Here is a 14,039-nt window from a genome sequence, read left to right as displayed (position 1 = left end):
TGGAATGAAATAAAACAGAGTAAAAATGGCCCAAGATGTTACAGAACCATGCCTCTGATGTGTCGATCTGTATGCATCACTAGTTTTGACTTATTGCAGGAGACTGGCGCCCTTTCCAAAGTGAGAGCTGTGTAAAGACATTCCAATGACGTTATGGACAAAGGACTATGGTCAAACAACATAAAAATAATACTTCACTCCTCCACTACACACACACACACACACACACACACACACACACACACACAAACACACATACACACACAACTCCAGCACCTTGGGTCAGAATGCTATAAGTGAGTGTCTTTTAATCATGCCTGTCTGCAATTTGATGTGTCTTCTTTATGGTAATTAGCAATCTATCTTTTCCTACATTATAGATTACAAGCTCTGTCTGGCATGTAAAGCTGTACAATAACAAATGCTCTAAATGCAGCCAGTGCACTAGCATTTAACACCATACATAACATAATATCCAAATAGGTAACAATCTAAACACAAATTAGATTTGGTGAAATGCAGTTTTCACAACCACTGCTACAGGAGACAAAAATAGTTTTCTTTTGAAATTTCTTAAAATCGCTACCCTTTGCAATCTGCAGTCTTTTAGCAAAATTCTATATTTTCGTACCTATTACGATCTGGTCTGAGCAAAGGGTGATCTCATGACTGTAAAACCAAACTTAATTAAGTCAAATGATATACCTCCAGAAATCTGACCATTTAAAGAAATAGCTAGTTCACACCTCTAAAGGAAATGCACATCAGATTAGTGAATGTCAAAGGTTATGATTAAAATGTTAATCACCACTGACAGACCTCAATAAATGATCTTTTCTTCTGTCTGGATCTTTCCAACGCTCACGTGATCCTTCAAAACAGTCTCTTCTCTCCCTGTAATTGCAGAGGAGGCTACCATTATGAGACTAATGCAAACTATGTAATAACACCCTTCCAACAATTAAATTTGAATGCAAAAACAAACATTCACCCTCAATGATGCAGCATTATTTTAAACAGAAGGATAAGTTTTAGTTCAGTATGCATAGACATTACACTTCTTGTAAAAGCAATAATGTAAAAAGCAATTATGTCAACTCACTTTTCTCTTAACTGCACTCGTGTTACCCAGTTGACTGATTTTATGTGGTCTTGTACAGCATTTCTAAGAACTTCCCAATTATGTTTTACATCTTTTAATTCAGGAACTTCCCATCCATAAAACTTTGCATCCTACAAAAACATAAATAAAATAATTATTTTGTGTTTTTTCACAGACAGTGAAAGCAACTGCACCAAATTCTAGAAAGCTTTACAAAGTTTTGAGATACTTTATTTAATGAGGTATTAATAAAATACTTAAATATATAGGCCTACTGAATTTGTAATTTATGACTCAGTTATATTCTGCACCTACACACCTAGATGTGGCAAAATACTTCTATCAACTTTTGCAGTAGGGCATCAGATGGATCAATGTGAAAACATTCTGTAGAATATTGAACATGCCAAATACCACCCATTTGTTTGGCCCATAATGTTATAAAAAAATGGAAAAACTACTCATTAAAATTTGATATACGTAAAATATGTACTATAAGAGGAGTCACCTATTTATATTTGTTAGCTTTGCCAGGTCTCAGAGACTACAACCAGAACTTACATCCCCAACATACAGAAGCAAAATTAACACTGATAGTGTCCTGTTCCATATCACATGATGTCAATTTTCTGTGACTGGTCAAACCTGGCATTTGGTTTCTGAAGAATCAAAAGGCCCATTTCAGACTCATTAACAAATGTGAAAAAGTTAGTTCCAAAAATTTAACATAGTATACTATACTATCCTTGACCAATCTGGTAATATCAACAATTGTGAGAAGGATAGACTGCTACTCACCATAAAGATGACACTCTGAATTACATACAAATGTAAAGTGTCATCTTTATGGTGAGTAGCAACAGTAAAATTGTTACACATCGAGCTTTTGGTCAAAGCCTTCAGGGGAAAGCACACACAAACACACAAAAGCAGGCACACCTCACACATGACCACTTCGGTTGGACTGCAACTGTTGCACTGAACAAAAGCTCTGGCGTGGGGGCAGGGAAGTGGCAGGGCTAGCAAGATACAGGTGGGAGGAGAGAAGAGCACTGTCTGACAAGAGTATTCAGGGACTAGAAGGCAGCAGAACAAAGCCATCAGGCGTGTTGAAGACCGTGAAGGGGGTGAAGAGGGGAACAAGGAGCTGCAAAGGAGAGGAGCAGAGGAGGGGAAAGACTGGTAGGTGCATTGGCAGGTGTTGGCTGGAGGCTGTGGAACAATAAGTTATTGTAGGCTCAGACTGGGATGATTTCTGGAGCAGAGTGTGTGTTGTAAGGATAACTCTTAACTACCCAGTTCGCAAAAGCTGTGGTGCACGGGAGGATTCAGATGGGTTGGGTTTTGAAGCAGCCATTGAAATCAAGCATATTATGTTCCGCTGAATGTTGTGCCACAGGGTGGCCTACTTTACTCTCAGTCACAATTTGGCAATGGCCATTCATCCTGGTGGACAGTTGGTTTTCAATTGGTACAACCACCAACCAGTTGTCCTCCAGGATGAATGGTCACTGCCAAACTGTAGCCAAGAACATAGTGGATCACCCTGTGGCACAAAACTCAGCTGCACATAACATTCTTGATTTCAATGGCTGCTTCACAACCCAGGCCATCTGCATCCTCCCATACACCAAACATTTTCTGAACTGTGCAGATGGGAGTTATTGCTACAACACATTCTCCATTACTGAAATTATCCCGGTCTCAGCATACAATAATCTACTGTCCCCACATCCTCTACCCAACAATTTCCAACCCCTCCATGCTATTATCTTCTTCCAACTCATGCCACCCCCCCTCCTCCCCTCCCTCCCCTTCAGTCTCCCAAAGAACCTCGCAGTCTTGTACTGCCAGCTTCTTGTCCTTACAGATTCTGCCCGACATGGCCCACATCCCCCCCCTCCCCCCCACTCCAGATTGCTGGTATCATTCAGTGCAATAGTTGAATAGTTGCAGCCTGGCTAGAGAGTGCAGTCGTGTCTGTTAGGTGGCTTGCTTGTGTGAATGTGTGTGTTTTCCTTTCTTTTCTGAAGAAGGCTTTGGCCCAAACCTCAATCTGTAACAGTCTTTTTGTGGTGCCTGTCTTGCAACTCAATGTTTCATCTTTACAGTGAATAGCAATCTATCCTTTTCATAGCTGTTGATATTCCAACCTGGACTTTCCAATGTTCAAGTCTGGTAAGCCATTCTTACGAAGTTGCTGTGATTAACTAAAATATAGCAACATCTGCACTGAGGAAACAACCCTTCATTCTTAGTACACATTACAGTGTTCGGTTACTTAGAAAGAAAGAAAAGCTTTCCAGTATAAGCTACTAGTAAAACAGAAGAAGAGCCTTTAAAACACTAAGTGCTGTTGCCACCTATTAATTATGGATCACAAAATACGGGTGGTGGTGTTTTAGTTTAAGTGGCGGCAAACAGGAGCCCTCTATATAGCTGCAGCAAAAAAGAGGTTGCCACAGAGTAGTTTGAAATTTTGTTACATGATTTGTTGTTGTGGATGCACGAAGCATCCATGTCAAGTCCATTTTAGCTCTAAAGACTTTTCTTTTGTCATAGACCTAAAGCATTCCCCTCTTACCAAAGGAGTCTTTAATTTACTCCAAGATTGTTGTTTATACATTTGTCAATAATTGTAGCTGTGTCACTATTTCATTGTCTCCAATAACATGTGATTAGAAGGTGATGTATCTGCTCAGCAATAAATCCCTGACTTCAATATCAGCATATTTGGATTTATTTTATATATTTATTTATTTCATGTTCTGTAGATCTTGTATTGTGAGCACGTCACATGAGATGTGGAACGTGTCAAACATACAAAACAACAAACATACAAAAAGATACAAAACAGTCTTCATTAAATATATAAAAAATTTCTACATAACTGCATATAGTTAATACAAAGTTTAGGGGAAAAACAGATATTGTACATATAACAGCAGATTTCTTTGAGTGTTAATACAAAATGTCATGTTTTAATTTGGAGCAAAATTGCAAGCACATTTCTTTGTTAAAAGAAGATGGATAATTCTATCTAAATGCTATTTCCCTTTTTGCATCATAAAACTCTTCTAATGTATAAACAGACATATTTAACAAATATTCCTTTAGTTTTGCTTTAAAAAGAGATTCATTTTCTCTTAAACATTTTATCTGGTCAGGGAGACGGTTAAAAATTTTTGTCCCTGACCATTTGACACCTCTCTCTGAACAACTGTCAGGTTCTTATGTTCACAATGAGGATTTTCTTTCCCTCTTGTATTACATTTGTGATAGTTCTTATTTGATGGAAATTGTGCAGGGTTCTTAATTACAAAACACATCAGCGAATATATGTACTGCGATACAGTGGTAATTATTTGCAGCTTTTTGAAAAGGTTACAGCATGAAGTACTAGGGAGTACTCTGCACATAATTCTAATAGCCCCTTTATGGGTCACAAAAATTCTCTTTGCCAAAGCTAAATTTACCCAGAAGATAATTCTGTAACACATAACGGAGTGAAAATAATCATAGTATGCGGACTTCCTAGTGGTTAAATCTCCAATCGAAGACATAATTCTGATAGCATACATAGCCGAGCTCAGTTTTTTTACGGTCTGTTGTATATGGAAGGACCAGTTCATTTTGCTATCAATATGTACTCCAAGAAATTTAGACACATCCATTCATTCTATTGGTTGACTTCCACATGTTACATTTATTTCTCACTTTTTTTGTTTTTGTATGGAACTGGATAAAATTTGTCTTACTCGAGTTTAGAGAGAGACCATTAACACTGAACCAGTTAATCACGTCAGAGAGTATGTTGTTAACTGACTCCTCAAAATTAACGTCTGATTTTCCATTCGTGAAGATGGTGGTATCGTCAGCAAAAAGAGTAAATTTGCAAGGCAGGCTTGCACACAATGGCAAGTCATTTATAAACATCAAAAACAACAGTGGCCCCAGAATTGAGCCTTGAGGCACACCACAACTAATAGAAGTCCATTCAGACTGAGCGGAGGTATCCCTCGACTCATCTGAGCTGTTTAAAATTACTTTCCGTTTTCTTTCCTGAAGATAAGATTGCAGCCATTTACCTGAGACACCCCTTATTCCAAGTAGTTTGGCTTTCTGAATGAGAATGTGGTGATCTACACAATCAAATGCCTTTGATAAGCCGCAGAAAACACCAATTCCTATCATTTTTTGATTTGGACATTCAAGTACTTCATTTGTAAGTGCGTACACTGCATCCTCATTTGAACAGCCCCTTTGAAAGCCAAACTGGCTCCTGTTAAGTCTGTTCATTATGAGGTGTTCAGTAATTTTATTGTGCATTGATTTTTCTAGAATTTTAGAGAAGGCTATTAACAGTGAAATAGGGCGGTAGTTAGTGAGTTCAGCTCTATCACCCTTCTTGTGTAGGGGCTTCAGAATGGCATACTTGAGTCTTTCAGGAAAAATGCCTTGTTGAAACGAAGCATCAAAAATATGGAACAGAATATCACTAATCCACATTCTGTTACTATTGTCATTTATTATAATTCTGAAACTATCCTCTATCTGGAAGAGCTTGAAAACATTTTTTTTTGAAACATTACTTCAAATGCCCTATAATAACTCCAACTATTTCATATGTGCAGAAGGGCAGAGTTTCAAGATAATGTTGCATTACACACATGTGGATGCAGCACTTTTATGTGACCCACTCATTGTTCCTCCAAACACCATTATTGCCTGCAATGGTATAAACACCAATAATACCCACTGCGATAATTACCACTACACAACATAACTTCTCTAGTCTCTCGATACATTTTATCTGAGGAAAGTCATAAGGACGATTACCTTTATTTCTAGATGTACTATCACCAAATGTGATTCGCAACTGAAGCTATATGATCCTAAAATTGTTCCACTTAGTAATTTATTAATTCACAAGTAGGAAATTCAGAAATTATTAAACATATGAAGCTGTGTGTAAACAAGTATTGCTTCACTATCGATCGCTCACTCGTTCACTCACTCACATGTTCAGCAATATGTCGTTTTTGCCCATAAAACTTTCAACCCTGTTCCCTTTAAAACCAATCACACAGGCACACTTACTGGGGCAACTTCTGCTAGTGACAAAATACCATAACTTAGTTACAAATGTATGTAACATGCCTGTACTATCATCTGTTTGCATTTTTACGCAAAAGAATGCAATCATCAGACAACAGTGTGTAAGGAAGTGATCTGATGTGCAATACTGGTATAGTTTTATCAAACAGGTAGCACCTCATTTAAAACGAACGTATTTCATAATATAATATACTTTAATTAATCTTTGCTTAACTAGATGATAATGATATGTCCTTAGACTGATACTGTCAGTTAAAAAAATTGCTGCTATTGCTTACATGTACTGCTTCACCAAGTAGGGCCGCTTGATGCATCAATTTCTTTGGTATACATCCAACATTTACACAGGTCCCTCCAAGACCCCACTTTGATCCTCTGGGAGATGGTGTGACGTAGTCCAAAACAGCCACTTTTGTTCCGTACTGGACAGCTTCCTTCGCACATGCTAAGCCACCTGATCCGCCTCCGATGACCACCAGATCATATTCGAAATTACTAGGTGTTACCGCCGCTGCAAAAAAGTATAGTAACGCATTGCGTTTAGAGGTCATATAATCACAGATTTCAACGCATCAAAAACTTACTGGCAGTGCTGGTAATTGATCTCAACGAATACCATACAAGACCCTGAAAACTGAATTTATTTTTCGTTACTGTAACACATTTCAGCTGAGATGCACGCAAAGACAGTAGCCGCGTGCTAATCCCAGTAACCGCCATTCTGCGTCTGCTACCAACTAGTCACGTTTCTCGTCCGCGAAACAGAGAAATATTTTCAGTTACTAACGTAGACAACACACACATTACATTCGTCATGAAATCTATTCTGATAACTGGCTGCAATAGAGGTTTAGGTTTGGGTCTCGTCAATAAATTAGTGCAAAGAAATTCTTTGAAAAACCTGATAGCGACTTGCCGGAATCCACAAACTGCTAAGGTGAGTGAAAAATTTGATAAATATATCGTTATTTAGTCCTTGTATACTTACTTGGTGCCATGACGTTAATTCGATACCACAGTAATCTATGCCCTCCAGAAAACTCAATATGTGTGTGTGTATATACAAATCCCAAACACTTCAGATCACGAATGACGAAAGGCTACGAAACGCTTTGCGGATTCATTCAAAGATATTCCTGCGTTACCTAATCCGATAGGTTCACCGTGACAGGGAAAAAGAACCTTCTGCGTGATCATTAGTTTTTTACGGAAACAGGAAACTGGTTACCTCATGTCATTAGTTCTATGAAATGTGTATATTGCACAACTGATACATATAAATTACAGTGGGATTCCTTATTCTTAATAACTGATATATCTGGTTTAGTACCTGATTAACTTGCAGAAATTACTCAATTTTATTTTATTAGCCTTCAGACTGGAATACAGTACCAGAAGAGATTTCCCAGTCATCCTTCGTGTAGAAAATTCCTTAATTCGTAGAACTGAAAGTACAATGAGAAAAATACCTCTGAGTGTTTCACTGAAAAACCTGAGAGACGAACTAAATTAAAGAAATTTGATACACGACTGTATTCATGCAGTACTTCATTATAACCCAATATGCTGGAGTTTCGAGAAAGTTTTTAACACGAGAGAGTAATTAACCCTGAAATAGGTGTAACTTACCGACGACTTTCTTTAATATGCCGACAATTTAAAACACATATGACTTACAAAGAATCGTGAAATCACTTTGTTTTAAGTTTCATTTGGTAGTACTTTGATTTAGTATACCGTCTTCAGTCAGAATGTTTCCGTTGCGCAGTACGATGTGTACCTAATAGTTTATGTGATTCGATATATCCAGCTGAACAGTTTGCACCTTACTAATGTTGTGCAGATACATTTACAATACTAAAGCACTAAATTCGGTGATTCTATTCATATCAATTAGGACAGCAAGTGAAACCTTATTTAAATACAACTGTATACAGTAAAAATTGAATATAGGAAAAGGAGACCACAGTAAAAAAATAAGAAATATTAACTGTGGTAAACAGTAGTAATTTAAAGAACGTTTACTGAGTGAGTGAATTGGCATTATGGTTGTGAAAGTTAGTATACTATAAACAACCCTGAACAAGATGGGATGCTGTGATGACAATTGGGTCCCTGTTGAAAAACACTGAAACACTTACTAACATCTACCTCTTTGGTCAAGACAATTAATGTTAACTAATAGTAATGATAGCACTCTAATGTTCATGTAACATGTTTTGATCACAATATTATTTGTCACAGAACCATAGGGTCTGCAAGTGGGGACAAGAGGAAGAAATCCTCCTCCCTCAACCCTTTAATCTGGATTGCCTCATACACTTGAAGAATATGTAGACAACCACCAGTTCTCTGGGACCTTTTGTGTCAGATATAAAATTTACATCTGCATCTATACTCTGCATGCCACTGTGAAGTGTATGGCAGAGAGTACATCCCATTGAACCAATTATTAGGGCTTTCCTGTTCCACCAACAAATGAAGTACAGGAAGGATGATTGCTTAAATGCCTCTGTGGTTGTTGTAATTAGTCTAACCTTGCACTATATCTGTTGGTGTGATACATAGGGGGTTGTAGTATATTAATATTTTCATTATTTAAATGGGTTCAAAAAACTTTATAAATGGGTTTTCACAGGATAGTTCGCATCTATCATCAAGCTTCTACAAGTTCAGTTCTTTCAGCATCTTTGTGACTCTCTCCCAGTGGTCAAACAAACCTATTACCATTGATGCTTCTCTTCTTTGTGTACATTCAGTGTCTACTGTCAGTCATATTTGGTATGGGTCTCACATACTTGAACAGTATTCTGGAATGGATACACAAGTGTTTTGTATGCAGTCTCCTGTGTAGACTGAGTGTGCTTCCCTAGTATTCTACCAATGGGCTGCAGTCTTCCACTTGCTTTATGTATGATCCAGCCTGTGTGATCATTCCATTTCATATCCCTACTAAGTGTTGCACCCAGGTGTTTGTTTGAGTTGACTGATTCTTACTGTGACTCGTTGATGCTATAATTATAAGATACTACATTTTTCCATTTTATGAAGAGCACAATTTTACATTTCTGAACATTTAAAGCAAGTTGCCAATCTTTTCGCTATTTTTAAATCTTATCAACATCTGACTGACTATTTGTATACAATATGAACAGCAAAAACTCCAACACTTGCCTGGGGAACACCTGAAGTTACTTCCAGGCCTGTCAGTGACACTCTATTCAATAATTCAACATAATTTGCTCCATCACTCCTGACAAAGGTTCCTCAGCCCAGTCACAAATTTTGTTTGATGCCCCATATGACCATACTTTTTGATAATAGGTGTGACTGTGGTAAAGAGTCAAATACTTTTTGGCAATCAAGAAATGCTACATCTAACTGTCCATCTTGATCCAAGGATTTCAAAATGTCATGTGAGAAAAGTGTGAGTTGGATTTCACTTTATCAATGTTTTTTTTTAGAATCCAAGCTAGTTGGTATTGAGGATGTCATTCTGTTCGAGATACCTCAGTATATTTGAGCTTAGAATACGGGTATGTTCTAAGATTCAGAAAAAAAAAAAAAAAAAAAAAAATTGATGACAAGAATATTGAATGAAGTTTTGTGAATCACTTATGCTATCCTTCTTGTTGATGGATGTGATCTGTGCTTTCTTCTCACTCCCGGGCATGGTTTTATGTTCAAGGGCTCAGTGATAGAGAACAGTTAAATGAGGGGCTAAGTCAGCTGCAAATTCAGTATAGAACCTGAGAGGGATTCTATTGAGTCATGGAGCTCTTTTCAATTTTACTGATTTCAGCTGCTTTTCAATGCCACTAACGCCAAAATCTGTTTGAGCCATTTTTTTTTTTTTTTTTTAGCAATATGAGAATTCAATTGCAGCAATACTCATTGCTTTTTCTTTTTAAAGGAACATTTGAAAATGGAATTCAACATTTCTGCCTTTGCTTTGCTTCCCTCAGTTTTGGTTCCTTTCTCATCGGTGATTGACTGTACACTAACTTTTGTGTCACTAACAGCCTTTACAGATAACTAGAATTTTTTTGAGTTTTGTGAAAGATCTTTTGTGAATAATCTGCTATGATAGTCACTGAAGACTTCACACATTTTTTCATTTACAGCCAAACGTTTCGTTCAACATCCCTCTATCTGTAGCTCTATGCTTTGTTTTTCATCTATTGTGCAGTAGTCTTTATAGTGACTCAATACCATCTAGGGAGCCTTTCATTGTGAACAGTTCTACTGCGTACGTATCTGTCTAGTGTATGGTCAACTGTTGTTCTAATCTTGAGCCATAGTTCTTCATCATTCTCCTATCCCGAGCTCAAAGTGTGAAGATCTTCATTGAGGTTTGACAGTACAGCCTTTTCTCCATTTCAGTGAACAAGTAATCATTCTACTTGTTTTAGTTGCCCTTTGTACTTTGGGAATAATTATTGTTGCAACTTCCTATCAGCAACCCTATTTTGGACATCTTCAAAGAGGTCAGTGTTATCTGTTACCATGAGATCCAGTATACTCATTTCTCCATCATGTGTGAGGTTCCTGACAGGAGGCTGTCATACTTAATTTTCAGAGGAGGCATTTACTAATGTTTCACAGGATGTCTTTCGTTAGGCCCACCACAAACAAAACTGTAATTATCCCAATTAATTATTTCATTGTTAATGTGTCCTCTGATTATTGCAGTGTGATTGGGTTCTTGGTTCTAGCAAAATGAAGTTTCTGTCAAAGTTTTTGATTATGCCAGGAGGTGCGTGTGGAGATCAATAGAAGGATCCAGTTGTAATATTATCCTTATCCCTGATATTGAGTATTGGCCAAACAATGTCACATGCAGCTTCATGCTAAATTGGAGCTAGAGTTGAGTTTCTTGTCTACTGTGACAGATACAGCACCTCCAATTCCCACTAGCCTAGCCTTTTGATATAATCGTAAGTTTCTGCCAAAAAGCTCACTGCTGTCAACTTCAAGTTTTAATCATCTTTCTGTATCTGGTACTATGTGAGCCTCTCTACTTTTTAGGAAATTCTGGTGCTTGTTATCTGGACTGAATGGAGAGTCATCTAAAAAGAAAAAAATAGAAGAGAGAGAAAAGAAAAGAAAGAAAGAAAACTGCCACAGTGTGCACCCCCCCCCCCCCTCCCCCCCACAAATGTAGCACACACCTGACCCATTTAGGGGGACCCTACAGATCTAAACCCTGTGGCACAAGTCTAGGAAGTGAAAGCCTAGCTTGTCACAGAACATTCCCAGTCTCTGGTCTGAGCCTTGTACTCAACTCAGAACCAGCCACAATCTGCTTTGGAGACAATGCTGCAGATTGTGTGTTTCGTTGAAATTCCGTGAATAAGAATGCAGTTCTCGACTTTCTCTGCCAGTCACTGGAATGGCCAAGTATGACTCTGGAGCGCAGATGACAGACATTGTCTGAATGTGTGCCACAATCTGCAGTTGGTTAACCCTATTTTCTCAATGGATACTGAAATAGCCTCATCATCAATTAAATTCAATATCTCTTGTGTTATCCAAGGATATCTACCAACTCTCATCTTTTTACCTACTTTGTCCTCTGCTGCCTTCACTATTTCAGCTGTCAAAGCTACCAGTTCTTCTTCTACTGTATTCCTTTTTCCTGTTCATGTCAATCATTTCCCAATTATTCCTCTGAAACACTCTACAACCTCTGGTATTTCAGTTCATCCAGGTTCCTTCTCCTTAAATTCCTATCTTTTTGCAGTTTCTTCAGTTGTAATCTACAGTTAATAAGCAATAAATTGTGGTCAGAGTTCTCATTTGCCCCTGGAGATATGTTACAATTTAAAACCTGGTTCCTAAATCTCTGTCCTACCATAATATAATCAATCTGAAATCTTCCAGTGTCTCCAGGTCACTTCCACTTTTACAACCTTCCTTCATGATTCTTAAACCAAGTGTTAGGTTTGATTAAGTTATGCTCTGGTCAAAAGTCTACCAGGTGGCTTCCTCTTTCATTTCTTATCTCCAGTCCATATTTATCTACTATTTATCCTTCTCTTTCTTTTCCTACTATCAAATTCCAGTCCCCCATGACTACTAAATTTTTGTCTCCCTCAACTATCTGAATAATTTCTTTTATCCCATCATATATTTCTTCAGTCTCTTCATCATCTGTGGAACTGGTTGGTGTATGAACTTCTGCTACTGTGGTAGGTGTGAGCTTCATGTCTGTCTTGGCTACAATAATGCATTCACTATGCTGTTTGTGGTAGATTACCTGTATTCCCATTTTTTTATTCATTAGTAAAGCTACTTCTGCATTACCCTTATTTGTTTTTTATTTATAACCCTGTATTACCTGACCAGAAGTCCAGTTTCTCCTGCCAGCGAACTTCACTAATTCCTATTATATCTGTCACCTATCCATTTCCCTTTTTAAATTTTCTGACCTACTTGCCCAATTAAAGAATCTGACATTTCACACTCCGACCCATAGGATGCCCATTTTGTTTTTCCCAACAACAATGTTGTCCTGAGTAGTCCGCGCCTAGAGACCCAAATGGGGGTCTATTTTACCTTTGGAATATTTTGCCCAAGAAGATGCCATCATCATTTAACCATACAGTAAAGCTGCATGGCCTCAGGAAAAATTGTGGCTGCAGCTTCCCCTTGCTTTCCGTTTGCAGTTCCGACACTGCAATGCTGTTTTGTTTGATGTTACAAGGCCAGTTCAACCAATCATCCAGACTGTTGCCCCTGCAACTACTGAAAAGACTGGTGCCCTCTTCAGGAACCACACATTTGTCTGGCCTCTCAACAGATACACCTCCATTGTGGTTGCACCTATGGTACAGCTATCTGTATCACTGAGGCAAGCAAGCCTCCCCACCAGTGCCAAGGTCCTTGGCTCATGGGGAGAGGGGAGGCTTTCCCTGCTAAACATGACATTATACAATGGAGATCCAATAAGTAATGCAACACATTTTTTCTCAGCCAGTTGGAGTTGAAAAAGTGAGAAATATGTTGCAGGATATCAGGGGATGTTCCTGCTTCAGCTCCTGTGTTTTCATGAAGTTCCGATAGGCGCAAACTATACATAGCCCTCAAGATGGCTTCTTTAATGAAGGTGCATTTCAATCAGAGAGCTGTGATTGGGTTTCTTTTGGCAGAAAACCAGAGTGCCACAGATATTCATAGGCATGTGGAGAATGCCTGTTGAGACCAGGCAGTGAAGAAAAGCTTGGTAAGACATCTGTCATCATAACGACAAGGCTGCAAAAACCTGTCCGATCACCCACATGCCAGCGGGCAGCACACAACTGTGACACCTGTAACGTTGGACCTCTTATTCAAGGTAATCAGTGGATTACAATCAAACATCTCACTGCATAACTGGACATCTTGGAAGTGCTGACACAATCATCCACCAATTGGGGTACTCAAAGGTAAGTGCCCGTTGGGTTCCTTGCCGCCTAGCAGAAGACCATAAAGAGCAGTGGAGGACCATCTGTGTGGAATTGCTTGCATATTATGTGGCTGATTGTGACAGTTTTTTCTTGAATACCATCAAATGCAATGAAACAATCTGTGGTGTGGCATCCAACTACCTCTCCTCTGAAGAAGAAGATGTTAAAAGCTGCATCTTCTGATTTAGGTTTTGTGTGATTTCCCTAATTCGCGTCAGGCAAATGCTAAGAGAGACCCTTTGAGAGGGCATGGCCAACTTCCTCCACAGTCCTTCCCTAACCTGATGGGACCGATGACCTTGCTGTTTGGTCCCATCCTCCAAATCAACCAACCAACCACCAGCCCAGGTCTTACACCTTCTGACTTCCAT

At 38.5% G+C, this 14,039-nt stretch overlaps 2 protein-coding genes across 5 annotated transcripts in view; one reads left to right on the top strand and one right to left on the bottom strand.

Annotated features, from left to right (window-relative positions):
- LOC126271953 (thioredoxin reductase 1, mitochondrial) overlaps window positions 1-7,441 on the bottom strand; it is a 53,854-nt gene extending 46,413 nt beyond the window's left edge. Inside the window, exons 1-4 of one of the 4 annotated variants that reach the window (XM_049974388.1) lie at window positions 6,805-7,435; window positions 6,499-6,731; window positions 1,103-1,233; window positions 820-894 (exon numbers count right to left, since the gene is read on the bottom strand). In XM_049974388.1, coding sequence (XP_049830345.1) covers window positions 820-894; window positions 1,103-1,233; window positions 6,499-6,731; window positions 6,805-6,940 — 575 coding nt within the window. In that variant the 5' untranslated portion in view covers window positions 6,941-7,435. Of the gene's footprint in view, window positions 1-819; window positions 895-1,102; window positions 1,234-6,498; window positions 6,732-6,804 lie in introns of all 4 variants that reach the window. The other 3 variants (XM_049974408.1, XM_049974418.1, XM_049974398.1) reach the window with 3 other exon arrangements.
- Window positions 6,945-14,039, top strand: part of LOC126271967 (C-factor-like) — a 73,013-nt gene continuing 65,918 nt past the window's right edge. Inside the window, exon 1 of the mRNA XM_049974430.1 lies at window positions 6,945-7,157. Coding sequence (XP_049830387.1) covers window positions 7,035-7,157 — 123 coding nt within the window. The 5' untranslated portion in view covers window positions 6,945-7,034. The remainder of the gene's footprint in view (window positions 7,158-14,039) is intronic.

This window comes from Schistocerca gregaria, chromosome 1, assembly GCF_023897955.1.
Source record: "Schistocerca gregaria isolate iqSchGreg1 chromosome 1, iqSchGreg1.2, whole genome shotgun sequence".
NCBI classification, from domain to species: domain Eukaryota; kingdom Metazoa; phylum Arthropoda; class Insecta; order Orthoptera; family Acrididae; genus Schistocerca; species Schistocerca gregaria.
The sequence above is the reverse complement of the archived record's forward strand: the minus strand, read 5'-3'. Positions and strand labels throughout refer to the sequence as shown.